The sequence below is a fragment of the Vulpes vulpes genome, chromosome 2 (assembly GCF_048418805.1).
Source record: "Vulpes vulpes isolate BD-2025 chromosome 2, VulVul3, whole genome shotgun sequence".
Lineage (NCBI taxonomy): Eukaryota > Metazoa > Chordata > Mammalia > Carnivora > Canidae > Vulpes > Vulpes vulpes.
Window position 1 is genome coordinate 88,911,614 of NC_132781.1, and position 13,175 is coordinate 88,924,788.

Sequence of the window (13,175 nt, forward strand, 5' to 3'; positions counted from 1 at the left end):
TGATCTTTCTACAGATCTGTCTTTACTGTAGTTGAGTTTAAAATCACCAAATCACCAATTGCACCCTGCCCTGGTGGGTGTGTCTTCATGGACCTCATCAACACACTCCCTTGTTCTTTGGCGTTGGAGCCTGGGAAGGAGAGAGGGATTTAATTGGGGACTTGGGCTCTGAGTGGTGGGTCATGACAAAGTAAAAAAGCTGGCAAGGAACCCAGGTCCTTCTGGGTCTCTGAGGTTGGGTGACACTGGGGGCATCTAGAAGTGGATATCTCAGCCTGGACTCTAGCCTTTTCAAGATGGGCTGTATCAGCAGGGCAGTGCTGACATACCTTCCAGTTGGGAAGAAAACTGGGAACTGGAAAAGGAGAGCAAGAATTTGGGGACTGGAGCTTATGGGTTGGTTGAGGGCGCCCCTGTGATATTTTGAAGGTGAGGATTTAGATACGTGGGGTCGGGGCATAAAAGTAAATACTATCCTGTAATCACGACGGTGAGTCGGGTGCCACTTGGAGCCATTGGGATTGTACTAGCCTCTAGGGTGAAGACACAGTGTTGGATGTGAGGGGAAAGGAGATGGCCTGAGGAAGTCTGGCAGGCTGGCCCTGTCCTATACGATTTACTTCTGTTGTGAACCAAGTCACTTCCTGTACTTTTCATATCTGATGGCTGCTTTCAGCAGGCTGGAGATCATTACGGTTCCTCTCCTCTCTTATTCTTTTCCTTTCTTGTCTTTTCCCTTTTATTTGGCCATTTCTCTCACCTGCATAATTCATACAGGCTCGTGTTTCTTTAGAAAAACCACTGTTACTAGACTTATGTTTAATGTTGCACAACAGGGAGGCTCTACTGAGCCCAAGCACAGCTCTTATTTCCCTGTCTTTGCAATTTTTTCTAAACACAGCTGTACTATTATATTATTCATATCTATGTCAAAAAGTCCTCTTTTCCACCACCCCAGAGCAATTCTGGGGAAGTGCTGTGTATAATACTGTTTCTGCCCTCAAAGAGCTCAATCCGTCTCTAAGTTCCTTGAGAGTGAGTGCATGTGGCTTCCAGCCACCAGCAATCCTGTCCTCCGGAGCTGCTCTGTCCAATAAGGTAGCCACAAGCCACATGCAGCCACCGAACCCTCATGAGATTGGACACATGCTAGTTACTCAGTGTTTGATGAATGAGTCATGCACGAATGAATGAACATGGAGGGCTGGTTCAAATTAAATATAAATGACACATGGAGGTCATGAAGAACTCATAGGAGGAAGTGAACAAAAATATTACTATTATTTTTAAAAAGTTGCTCTTCAGGTTGAAATGATAATATTGGGGATCTATTGAATTAAATAAGATATATCATTAAAATTAATTTCATCTGCAGCTACTTGAAGATTTTTAAAGTGACAAATGGGGTTGGCTTTATGTTTCTGTTGACTGCTTTCCTCTAGATGGGCTGCTTCTGCCTCTCTTTGTTTCCTCCTGGAAGGAGTGCACATTTTCTCTGGATGCCACCATTGCCCCTCATATGTAACACCCATCATACTCCAGTGGTTCCCTGTCCACATCTGAAACCTTTACCAGGCTGAGCACCGGTCGAGAGAGGAACTTACACACCCAGCCTATAGTGCAGCGCATGCTATAAAGAGGTGGACAACAATTATTTGGTGAATACTGCTCCAATTCTTTGATTAGACTGAAGTTGTGTGAGGCTGGGCATACAGAAATGTTAAAATGATTTTAAGTATAATACTTATGAGAAGGCATTAAATACGTGTGTGAAATATTCCAGAGACAGCTTCAATTTTCAATGTATGACTGAATTTTAGAAACCCTTGTGTCTTAATTCCTAATTATGACCTTTCTAAGGGTAAGATGTGAAGTAACACATACTGTTCGCATACATGTGGTGTGTGTATCTATTTCACGGTGCACGTGAATAGAGCTGCTGGATATGGTTGAGATTATGGTCTAGGTGGTCACACCTCCCCATTTTCATTTGCAGATAGGCACAAAGCCCAGGTGGATCCCAATAAATTCTCAGCATTCTCTGAGGTTCATAAAAACCAATTGAATCAGTCAACTGTAAAGGAGAAGTACAAGTTGCAAAAGGGTTACAGGTTTGTTTTCTTTTTTTTTTCCACCTGAAATATGCTGAATTTAAGAGAGTAAACATGCTAGAAAATATTTATGTAACATTCCACCCTTGACTTTGATGAGCTTGCTTCTCATTAGGACTGGGTTTGCTTTTATGCCTACTCAGGCCAGAAGCAATTTGGCCAAGCTGAATCCTTTAGATGAGAAAGTAGCCTGGCCCTAATGCATCTTCATGGTTAAATGTTAGTAAAGCACATTGGTGAGAGTAGATTCATTGTGAGGAAATTTTATGAATTTGACTCAATATACCCAAGAGTCTGGTACCTAAAATTAACACATCATTAGTTTTTCATCAATTATTAGCATAAAGGGAATCACTCACTATATCTAGAGAAACTAGGTAGACTTAGATAAAACTTTAAGGCTTTATCTGATTAGTTGAATAGATGTTTTAATTATTAATCCTATGGATCATATTTCTTTAAAAAAAGATTTATTTTAGAAAGAGAACATGTGGGTGGGGGTTGGGTGGGTAGAGGGAGACAAAGAATCCTTGAGAAGATTCCCTGCTGAGCATAGTGGGGCTTGATCCCACGACCCCGAGATTATGACCTGGGTGGAAATCAAGAGTCTGTCACCCAACTGAGAGTCACCTAGACACCTATCCTATGGACCATATTTTTGACAAATTGTCTGAATCCATATTAACCTTGAATAATGGAAGGAATTGGCATAAAGAAAGTGAAGAGCAGAGGCTGCCTCTTCTATGAAGGCAGAGCTCTCATCCCAACACTTTGCTGGCACTTAATATTTAACATCTTGAATTACCATTACTGCAATAACTATCTTATTCTAATCTCTTTATTATCTTTTTCTTACTCAATTTAGTAATTCTATCATACTTAGCCAGCACTTTCCACATGGAAGGTCTTCTCTAACTGCATGTGGAATCAAATTAAAATGAATTGAGTATAGACTTGGGAGTCTGGTCCCATCGCTGAGCAGCTCCACTGACAGTACAGTGATTTGTCAGAGCTCTGGGCTCCCCCTGCCCCTGTTCTCCTTTTCCTCCAACATTGTCTTTTGCTCTCCTGCCCTGACTTTGTTACCCTTCACCTACATTATGGTAACTGGACTGTACTACACACTCCTCTGTGGTGGCATGTACTAAATGTCAATACCTTGTTTTATTTAATCCTTGTAATTGATGAGATTATCAGCCCACTTTTAAGCTGATAAAACGGAGGCTAGTGAGAGAGACTTAGGGCCATGTACTACGCACTAGTAAATTGGCGGAGTCAGGATCTGAATCTAGAGACTTGTAGTGTCTGATGTGCTCTGGCTATGCTTCAACTTATTCTTCAATCAGAATTATTTTGAGAAAGCCCCAATTTAAACTAGTATAGTACTCCTTCCCCAGCATTTAAAACAGAAACAACATCTACAATTATGGGTAATTGTCATGGATCCAACTATTAGTACAAGAAGCAAGAAGACCTCAATGTGAGTTGTTATCACAGTTACAAACTATTACAGACTTAATTATTGGGTAGAAACGTGAAGCGTTGCAGCCAAATAGGAGTATAATGAGCCTTTCCCATGAATGTGTGGAAGGAAAGCTGGACTCTATTTCTGGGTTTGCCTTAAGCTTTCTCTGTGGCCTTGGGCAAGTGACTTCAACACTCCAGTCAGTATCCTCGGGTCAGGTGCTGATGATGACACACAGTGCCTACTTACTGTGTTGGTTTGCTAGGACCGAGTATGCTGGTCAAGGGCTGTAGATGAGAGGAAGTATAATTTTTTATTTTTATTTTTTTAACGACAAATTGCACTTTACCTAGGGTGGTGTGGAGCAGAAGAAAATGCAGGGATTCTGGAAAGCAAATGATATGTTTCCTTATTTTAAAATGGGAGGTGGAACGGATGGAGAGATGATCACCGGCTCTTCGTGCTGTAAATGCTGAAGTTCTGCTTGGGCTCAAGGAGCTGAAATCGCTGTCACATCACTTAGGAACAACCGGAAAACATGAAGTTATCACCGTTTAGGACAGACATGGACAAACGACTGTCTGCTGACATTGGCCATTCTTTAAACACAGGGACAAACGGTTATTAAGGAATCGAGGCTCCTAACCGAGACGGAGACCAGCGCTGGTCACTTTTCTTGACTCGGTCCACGTTCTTCTAAAATGTCTCATGTCCCCCAGGCATGTGACTCCGTGTGGAGCTGCTCCCTGCAGACCCCGGGCCCGGGTGTGTGCGTGTGCGCGGCGGCGGGAGGGACGGAGGGAGGGAGGGAGGGACGGAGGGAGGGAGGGACGGAGGGAGGGAGGGAGGCCCCGCGGACCCCCCGGCCAGCCCCCCGCCCTCCGGGGACACCGAGGGGACCGCCCCTGTCCGAGCGTCTCTGTGCCTTCGGTCCGCGGCGCCGCGAGTGAAGTGTCTTCTCCAGGCTCGGCCTCTCGCGAACCCTCCGCGGGAGAAAAGGGATCAAAAGTGACAAAGGAAGGGGGTGGGCTCTGGAGAGACCCCGGGCGCCGGGTGGGAGTGTGGAGCGGCGCCCCGAGGAGGGGCCCCACGGTCCCCGCAAGCCGCGCCGCGCCGGGGCGCTCCAGGGGGGCGGGGGGGCTCCAGGGGCGGGGGCGGGGGCGGGGGAGGGGGCGGCGGGCAGGGGCGGGGCGGCCCGCGGCGGTCGGGGCCCCGCGGCCGCTCGCGCCCGGGGGAGGGGGCGGGGGAGGGGGGCGGGGCGGGGGCGGGAGGCGGCGGGGGCGTGGGGCCGCGGGCGTGCGCTCCGCCCCGCGCCTCCCCTGCCGCATGTGCGCGGTGTTGTGTGCCCGCCCGCCCGCCCCGCCCCTCCCCTCGCGCCGCCCCTCCCCCGCGGCCGAGGAGCGCGAGCGCCACACCGCCCTGGGCCGCCGCCGCCGAGCGCGCCGGGACCCGAACAGGTGGCCGGAGGCTGCGGGCGCCGCGGCGGGGAGGCGAGGCGGGCAGGGGAGAGGCGAGGCGGGGCGAGGCGAGCCCCGGGCCGGGGAGGCCGGGCGGGCGGGCATGCGAGCCGGGGCCCCCCGCCGCCGCTAGCCCGCGCCTGCCCTCCCGCGCGCCTGGTCCCGCCGCGCCCCTGCGCCCCTGCGCCCCTGCGCCCCGCGCGGGCAGCTCCGGCCGCGGTCGGGGGCGAGGCCGCGGCGGCGGCGGCGGCGGCGGCATGAAAGTGACCGTGTGCTTCGGGCGGACCCGGGTGGTCGTGCCGTGCGGGGACGGCCGCATGAAAGTGCTCAGCCTCGTCCAGCAGGCGGTGACCCGCTACCGGAAGGCCATCGCCAAGGTGAGGGCCGGGGCCGGGCCGGGCGGGGCGGGGCGGGGGTCGGGGCCGGGGCCGGGGCGCAGGACGGGCCGGGAAGCGCCGGGATCAATATGGCGCTTCCTGGAGGAGGGAGGAGGGAGGAGGGAGGAGGGAGGCGGGGGAGCGGGGGGAGGCGGGGAGGGAAAGTGCGGCGGCCGCCGGGCCTCGCGGGCGCCCCTGCCCCCGCCCCCGCCCCGGGCTGCGGGAGGCCGAGTCGCGGGCTCGGGCCGGGCGGGCGGGGGCAGCCCCGGCCGGGCGCGCGGGACCCCGCGGCCGCTCTCGGACCGCGCTCCCCTCCCCTCCCCTCCCTCCCCTCCCCTCCCCTCCCCTCCCTCCCCTCTCGTCCCCCCCCCCCCCCCCCCCCCCCCGGGAGCTCCGGCCCCGGGCGCCCCTGCGGAGCCCGACCGCGCGGCCCAGCCGGGACCCAGCGCCGCGGGCGCCCCTCCCCGGCCCGCGCTGCCGCCGCAGGAAACTCAGCCCCAGGCCTCCGCGCCCCGCGCCCCGCCCCGCCCCGCCCCGCGGCCCAGGCAGCGGCCCGGGAACTTTCCTGGTCGGAGGGGAGCTCGCTCCGCGCACGGCCTGCGGGGCGCTGGGGGGGGGCCGCCGGCAGCTCCCTCGGGCCGGCCGGGGGCGGGGCAGCCGCGGGAGGGGCGCGGGGTCGCGGTGCTGCAGGCGCTCGCGGCGGGGCTCCGAGGAAGGCACCACCCTGGGGTCAGCCGCCGAGGCCAGAGTCCCTCCGCGGGCCCTGGGCGCTCACCCGCCCGCTCACCCGCCCGCTCACCCGCCCGCTCACCTGCCCGCAGCCGGTTCCCCGCGGTGCCGGGGCTGCGCAGCGGGCGCCCGAGGTCACGGCGCGGGCTTCCCCTCCTCTCCGCGGGCTGATAACATTGTCTCCACTTAACCACATTCTTATACAATGTGTCACAAGTGAAGAGACGTTTCGCGGGACGGTTGTCGGCCCTCGGTGCCTGACAGCAGCCCGAGCCTCTGCAGTTCCGTCGGGCACCTGAGGATACTCCCTTGGCCGGAGACGGACCCGGCGGCGAGCACGTTCGCCTCCAGCGTTTGCCATTTGCGAGTGGCCCGGCCCGCCTGGGCCTGGAGAGGCAGGTGACGGGACGGTGGCTTTGCAAGCCTGAGTGCACATAGGGTGCGTCCTCCCATTCTGTCTGAAATTAAGGCAGAAATACATTTTACACGGTTTTTAGTATATATCGGGAAGAATAGCGGAAATATGGCCTTTTGAGGATAATCTGGGGGGTCCTTTAGAAACCTGACACGAAGATGAAAGATGTTGACTCTATTCAACAGCTCTGAAATGTTCCTTGCACTTGGTTTAGCTTATCGAAAACCAAATAAAATTAGTGGAAGTTGGACATCCGTTTATCTTGCAGTGCTGGCGAGGAGAAGCATATTCTCTAAACCTACGTTTTGCATTTTAAAAGATTGTTTATGAATGGCAGTTTATGATCTGAATGTTCTAAATCAATGATCAGGTTGCATATATACTTTGGAAACCAAAATAAGTTGTGAAAGGAAAGAAAGATGCAATAATATGTCTGAGCACTGTGCCTGTGTTACTACACAGAGAGGACATTTCCTTTCATTTTACTAATTTTACATGCATAAAGTGAGTTGTTCCATTATGCACACCGTGGAAATTGGTCGAAATACCAATATAGTTTGATGGAGTCGTTCGTTCCTTCCACAGAATTTTTTTTTTTTAAGATTTTATTTATTCATGACAGAGACACAGAGAGAGGCAGAGACACAAGCAGAGGGAGAAACATGCAGGGAGCCCGATGTAGGACTCTATCCTGGGACTTGGTGATCACACCCTGAGCCAAAGGCAGACGCTCAACTGCTGAGCCACCCAGGTGTCCCTTCCACAGAAATTCTTAAGCGTTTACTATATTCAAGGCATTGTTCTGGGTGCTGGACATCTAGGGGGCCCACTGGCTGCTCTGTGGAAGTTGGAGTGTAAGAGTCTAGGTTCTGTGGTCATTCAAGGGAAGGAGGCGGTGGTGTGGACTGTCATGCTGTGCTGCACTGAGAAGAGAATGGATCTGGGATATTGGGTAAATGTAACTGAGGAGCCTCAGTGATAGATCGATCTGGACCTTGTTTTTAAATGTTAGTGATAGTTTTCCTAGGGACCCAGGAACATGGAGAAGGCAGTGCAGTTTTCTTAAGAGAGTCTGGAAAGGCATCCCAGAGCACACGAGCTGAGTTTTTAGAGGGTTTGAGATCGATCACCAGGTGGAGAAGGAAGGAAGAGTGATTCTCAAGAGGGTGATGGTAACATTGGAGTGGGATACAAATGGATGGGAGGAGTTAGAGATGAGTCAGGGTGTTCTAAAATTATTTAAAGCCTCTTTCAGTGAAGTTCACAGTTCAGTGGGTGAATTTTAAGATGGGCTTTGTAGTAGTACACAAGGGTTAATCATTGGATCACAAGACTGTTGACTCTCAGATGTTGCAAGAGCTTGAGTGACTTCCAGGTCCATTTGTGTCTTTTCTTCTTAAGTTGTTAGGTAATGGTTGAGACTAAACTTTCGTCTTTCTTCTCACTTCTCCCACCTTATTTAAGGGGATTATGAAGCAAACACATATTAACACTTGCTTCAACTCTTAATGTCTCTTCTTTACCTCTTACTGTTTAATAGGACAAGATACATTTTGTATGAAGAACCTGGGTAGCCTGCTAGCTGTAGAGTGGTATTTAAGTTGCTAGGTGACATGTGGCATGACAAACTGTCATCTGGCGGGGAAAAATGTAGAAAGATCATGTTTATGGCTTTGTATAAAAATTAACTAAGTTTCCCCCAAAAGGCAAAAAGGAAAAGGGAAACAAATCACTAAGCTTTCTCTGCAACATGTATTTTGTAGTGTGGTTGGCTATTATATTTGGCATTATATTTCAGCTATTTTCAGGTTAAACAAATCAATTTTTCTGGACAGTGGAATGGTGTGACTTAATACCGGAAATGTCTTCAATAAGCAGATATTTAAAAGCTTACACTTAGGCATAGCGTTTTTTTTTTTTTTTTCTTCCCCTCCAGTGAAAAAATGTTTTTCTGCTTATGATCACCGATGGGTGAAAATGTTTTGGCTGTTCCATCTCCATCCACACATCCTCATCTAGACCCTGTCTAAGGCTAGTGTTCTGCTAGATACTGATAATTATGTTGCAGGAACTATTCTCGAGTACTTAGAATTGGAGGGCTGTCTGCTGTGTATGTATGTGTTCGTTCTTCTAGTGCCTGCAGCTGGACTCATCCTTGAATCCTGATGAACACAGAGTGCAGAGCACCAACTGCAGTGACTTTTTAGTGTGGTGCCCTTTGTTTCTGAAGTTTTCTTTGCTGGCCACTCCTTAATTTTGAGTGGATTAAGTCTGGCCCTGAGGCTTCTCATTTTTCCTGCTGGACATCCAGAATCTGGTTAGGAGAAAGATAAGATAATCCTCATGTTTGTTTAAAAAAAAAGTTGGTTTTTTAAAGGGCTGCTGTGTACAAAATGTTATGCTCTGTGGAGAAATATGAGACAGATTTCTTGTACTCAAGAAGAGTATAACCTAGGATACCAGATGAGTACATAAAACAGTAATAGTAGGTAGTAGCATTATTTGGCAACAGGGTGATACAGACAGTTAATTGCTTCTGGATTTCAGGGATGTGAGTGGTTATTATGGCATTGGATTGGGAGGGGGATCCCATTTAGTGACTAGAGTTGATATTGGGCTTAATGAGTGGGAAGGCTGGCCCTGCTATAGGGCATTGCTTCCTAAATGGATAGTGGAGTGATCTGAAAAAGCACCTGCCTGGCTAAGATGTTCTGGTTCTGAAGATCTTGCAGTGGGGTACAGGCATGAGAATCTGGAGAGTATGTGCTGTGAGTCTGACTCCGTGTGGGAGCCGGTTGTGTGAAGGGAAACAGTGTGAACACAGGTGATTTCAGGCTTTCGGGGCTACTTTGGCTGCTGTGGAGCATTCTTCCCAGATGGTAGATCAGGATCAGGAGGAGAATTGTGAATGCCAGGGCACGACACTGGTACTTTATACAGTTTGATGGTAGGGGAAGGAGTAGGGTATTGGTCAGGGCAGCAGTATGGACTGGCGGTCCTCTGGGAGGGTGTCTGGAACGGTTGTTTGGATGGGGATCTTCCTTTTTTTAATATAAATTTATTTTTTATTGGTGTTCAATTTGCCAACATATAGAATAACACCCAGTGCTCATCCCGTCAAGTGCCCCCCTCAGTGCCCATCACCCAGTCACCCCCATTCCCCGCCCACCTCCCCTTCCACCGCCCCTAGTTCCTTTTTCAGAGTTAGGAGTCTTTCATGTTCTGTCTCTCTTTCTGATATTTCCCACTTATTTTTCCTCCTTTCCTCTTTATTCCCTTTCACTATTTTTTATATTTGGATGGGGATCTTCCGTCAGTCTAAAATGCTAATTGCTGTGAAAGGAATAGGGGAATGGTAAAGTGAGGGAGGGGAGTTGCTGGAACCTCTTTAACTCACTGCTTTCCCCCATAGCCCTCTTCTCTTGGGGGCTGGTGGGAGCTTTGGATTGGGTTTGGAGAACTAGGTTTATTTATTATTGGCATTACTCTTAAAATTAACATTTTACTTTGGGAAAACTAGCCCTAAAAAAACTCATTTTCCTCATGTATAAAGTGGGATACTCCCTTGCAGGGTTAATGTGAGTACCGAACAGATGATGAATGTGAAACTCTTTAGTGCTGGAGCTGAATCACCAGAGTTTTACTCACCAGTTTTACTTGCTGGGAAAGTTTCCCAAGTATCCTATTATTCCTTTTTGGTTTTTTCCTCTTTACCTAAGAAGACAATGTGTGATTGAATTAAAGAATAGGTAAAAATTAGTATTTGCCTAAGCAGCTCTGTAATCAGAAGAGCAAAGTGTGTGTATGCGCAACACGTGTGTGTGTGTGTGTGTGTGTGTGTGTGTATGTGTGTGTGTGTGTGTGTGTAGGTGGGGAATATAAATGCTGCCAATATTGGCTTTATTCTAGGTTGGTTATCTGCGCCCCTGACGTTTGGGCTACTGCTTCTGTCCCTGAAGCATGGAAACCTGAGTTGTTGAATAGTGATTCATTGTTATTAAAACAAACTTGAGTTTACACACAGTAACTTTTGAAATTGTGGTCTCTTCTCTTTTTGGAGGGGGAGGACTGTTGATTACTAAAGACACGTAAGTCATGGTTTTTAATGAAAAATCTTAAACAATTGGTGTGAGATTTTCCTGCAAATACACATATAACTGCTTGTTGTTACACATTTGTAAGCTTATTGAAACTTAGGAAAGTAGTTATATTGTTGCAGAGTTTAAATGGCAATAGAGGCAATCATAAAAATAGTGAAATAAAATATTGTTTTATTAACATTTTCTGTCTTCTCTCTCAAAAGTGAAAAAGAAATGCAATGTGTCTGAAAGGCTGATCTATTTTTTTAAAAAAATATTTTATTATTCATGAGAGAGAGAGAGAGAGAGGCAGAGGGAGAAGCAGGCTCCATGCAGGGAGCCCGAGGCGGGACTTGATCCCAAGATCTCCAAGATCACGCGGATCACACCCTAGGCTGAAGGCGGTGCTAAACCGCGATGATCTTTCTAAAATGCAAATCTCATCATACTCTTCTGTGTGAGTGCCTCTGCACCTGTCTCCCCCCCTCCCCCCAAGGTCCTGCCATCTCAGCACAGCCTGTCCCTTGTGGGACTCCTCCTGCCTCCAGCCTCTGCATTCAGCCCCTCCCTCACCAGGCTTCACAGCCCTGTATTCTGCCCACTTGCACTCCCTTGCACGTTCCTGCCTCTGCTTTGGCCTTGTCTCTTTCTCCTATCTTGAGCGCTCACTTTCTCCATGTCCGCTCCTTCCGTGTCTGCTCGTATGTTGAACCTCATCTCAGACTAGCCGTCTTTGGGAGGCTGGGCCTGCATCCCAGGCTGTTTGAGGTTCTCCGCTTTGTGCTTCTGGGGGTTAGCTCACACGTTGACCTGGATGAATGAGCTTTCCTATGGTACTTTGGTGTGTTTATCTACACCGTGGAGCTGAGCTTCTCCCTCCAGGTGAAATGCTTGGGGCGGTGGCCCTGCCTCAGTCTCCTGCCAACATCTGCCGCAAAGGAATCTTACAGGTTGAGTAAGTCTAAAAGTTGAGAATAAACACATCACACACAAAAAGTATACTTTTACTTGGTAGACTATATAACCAGCACTTTAGGGTTTAGTGTGTTTGGCATATTGGTACACACAGTTTACAATTGACACTAAGATTTGGTGTGATTTGGAGTACCTGGAAGTTAATTCTTTTGTGTCAGCTCTTTTGAAGGAGTTCAGTCTGTTTTCAGACCAAGCAGAGGAAAGTCCTAGGATTTGCATTGGGCCTGGTTCAAGGCAGGTGGCCAAGCAGTGTGGGAATCTGGCCCTGAAACATACCTATGTTGGGTCTGGCGCCTCTAATTCTATCAGTTGGGATCCTTGGGTAACTGCCAGCAGTAAATAGAAATGTTTAGGATCCACGATTCACAGAGAGAGTCTGGCTGATGTGAAGTGCTTTTGGCTCTTGATGGACCTGGATGAGTTGGTCACGGAGGTATTATTTAAAGTCTCACTTGTACAATCACTAACCCATAGACAGATCCTCCATCTGTCCTGAGAGGTTTTTACCTCCCTGTAGAGTTGGATGCAGCTTAGTGATGTTGGACATTTAATAGATGGTTGGAGCCTTCTGCATTTTTTTCAAGGATGGAAAGAAATGTATAAAACTGCTCCAGGGAGGTGATTTCTACAGCTCTTTTTCCACAGGGTAAAATGGTTGGTTAGGCCTGCACACTGTGCTTTGTTCCTATGTGGCCTCTCATACAACATTGACCTAGGACCAAGGTCAATGGCAGTAGAGAAAGGTAGGGAATTAGTAAATTCATATAATTTTATCTATTTCTGATGTCTTTCCTGTCTTCCATGAAACATAGAAAAAGGTTTATGAAAAGAAATGCAGAGTTTGTGAATATGGTAGAAAGGTGATTTTTTGTTTGTCTTTTAGTCATTTTATCTTGTTTAAGATTTTTTCACTTGGAAGGAGTATGTACAAATACCTTTTTTTCACAGCTCTGTGTCCTCTTGGGTCTGGCTTGCCATCTTTAGGTGGCTTATGACATTTTGGTTTTTTTTTTCCTGTATTGACTGATACTGGAACTTAAAAATAAAATTGAAAGCTCTTATCCAAATGACTTGAAACATCAGTTACTTAATTTTTTTCTCTTAAGAATAGACTATAAAATATACGTACAATAGAAATAAAAACACTTGTTCACAAAAAATCAGGTACACAAGTCTTCATAGCAGCGTTATCCATAACAGCCCCTAAATGGAAACAACCCAAATGTCTAACCAACAGAACAAAAATGTGGTTTATCCATACATTAGAATATTAGCCATATAAATGAATGAAATACTGATTTGTGCTGCAACATGGATGAACCTTGAAAACATCATGCTAGGTGAAAGGAAGCTGGTCACAGAAGCCCATGTATTCTGTGGTTCCATATATACAAGATGACCAGAATAGGTACATGTATAGGTAGAGAAAGTAGAGCAGTGGTTGTTGAGGGCTGGGAGTTGGGAATAATGGAGAGCAGCTGATAATTGATTTGCTTTGTTGGTAATGAGAATATTCTAAATTTAGGTAGTGGTGGTGATTGTATGACTCTGTGAATATTGTAAAAAT

General features: G+C 48.3%; 1 protein-coding gene across 44 annotated transcripts in view; it reads left to right on the forward strand.

The window, feature by feature from the left end:
• The first annotated feature begins 4,969 nt into the window (after positions 1 to 4,969).
• The window catches only part of PARD3 (par-3 family cell polarity regulator), a 646,585-nt gene continuing 638,379 nt past the window's right edge, over positions 4,970 to 13,175 (forward strand). For 23 of the 44 annotated variants that reach the window (XR_011999912.1, XR_011999913.1, XR_011999911.1 and 20 more), the window contains exon 1: positions 5,162 to 5,410. Coding sequence is in view for 35 of the 44 variants with exons in the window: in XM_072749217.1 (XP_072605318.1) it covers positions 5,291 to 5,410 (120 nt within the window). In the remaining 9 variants the exon portion in view is untranslated. Of the gene's footprint in view, positions 5,411 to 6,356; positions 6,579 to 13,175 lie in introns of those variants that run through there. The other 21 variants (XM_072749198.1, XM_072749205.1, XM_072749215.1 and 18 more) reach the window with 7 other exon arrangements.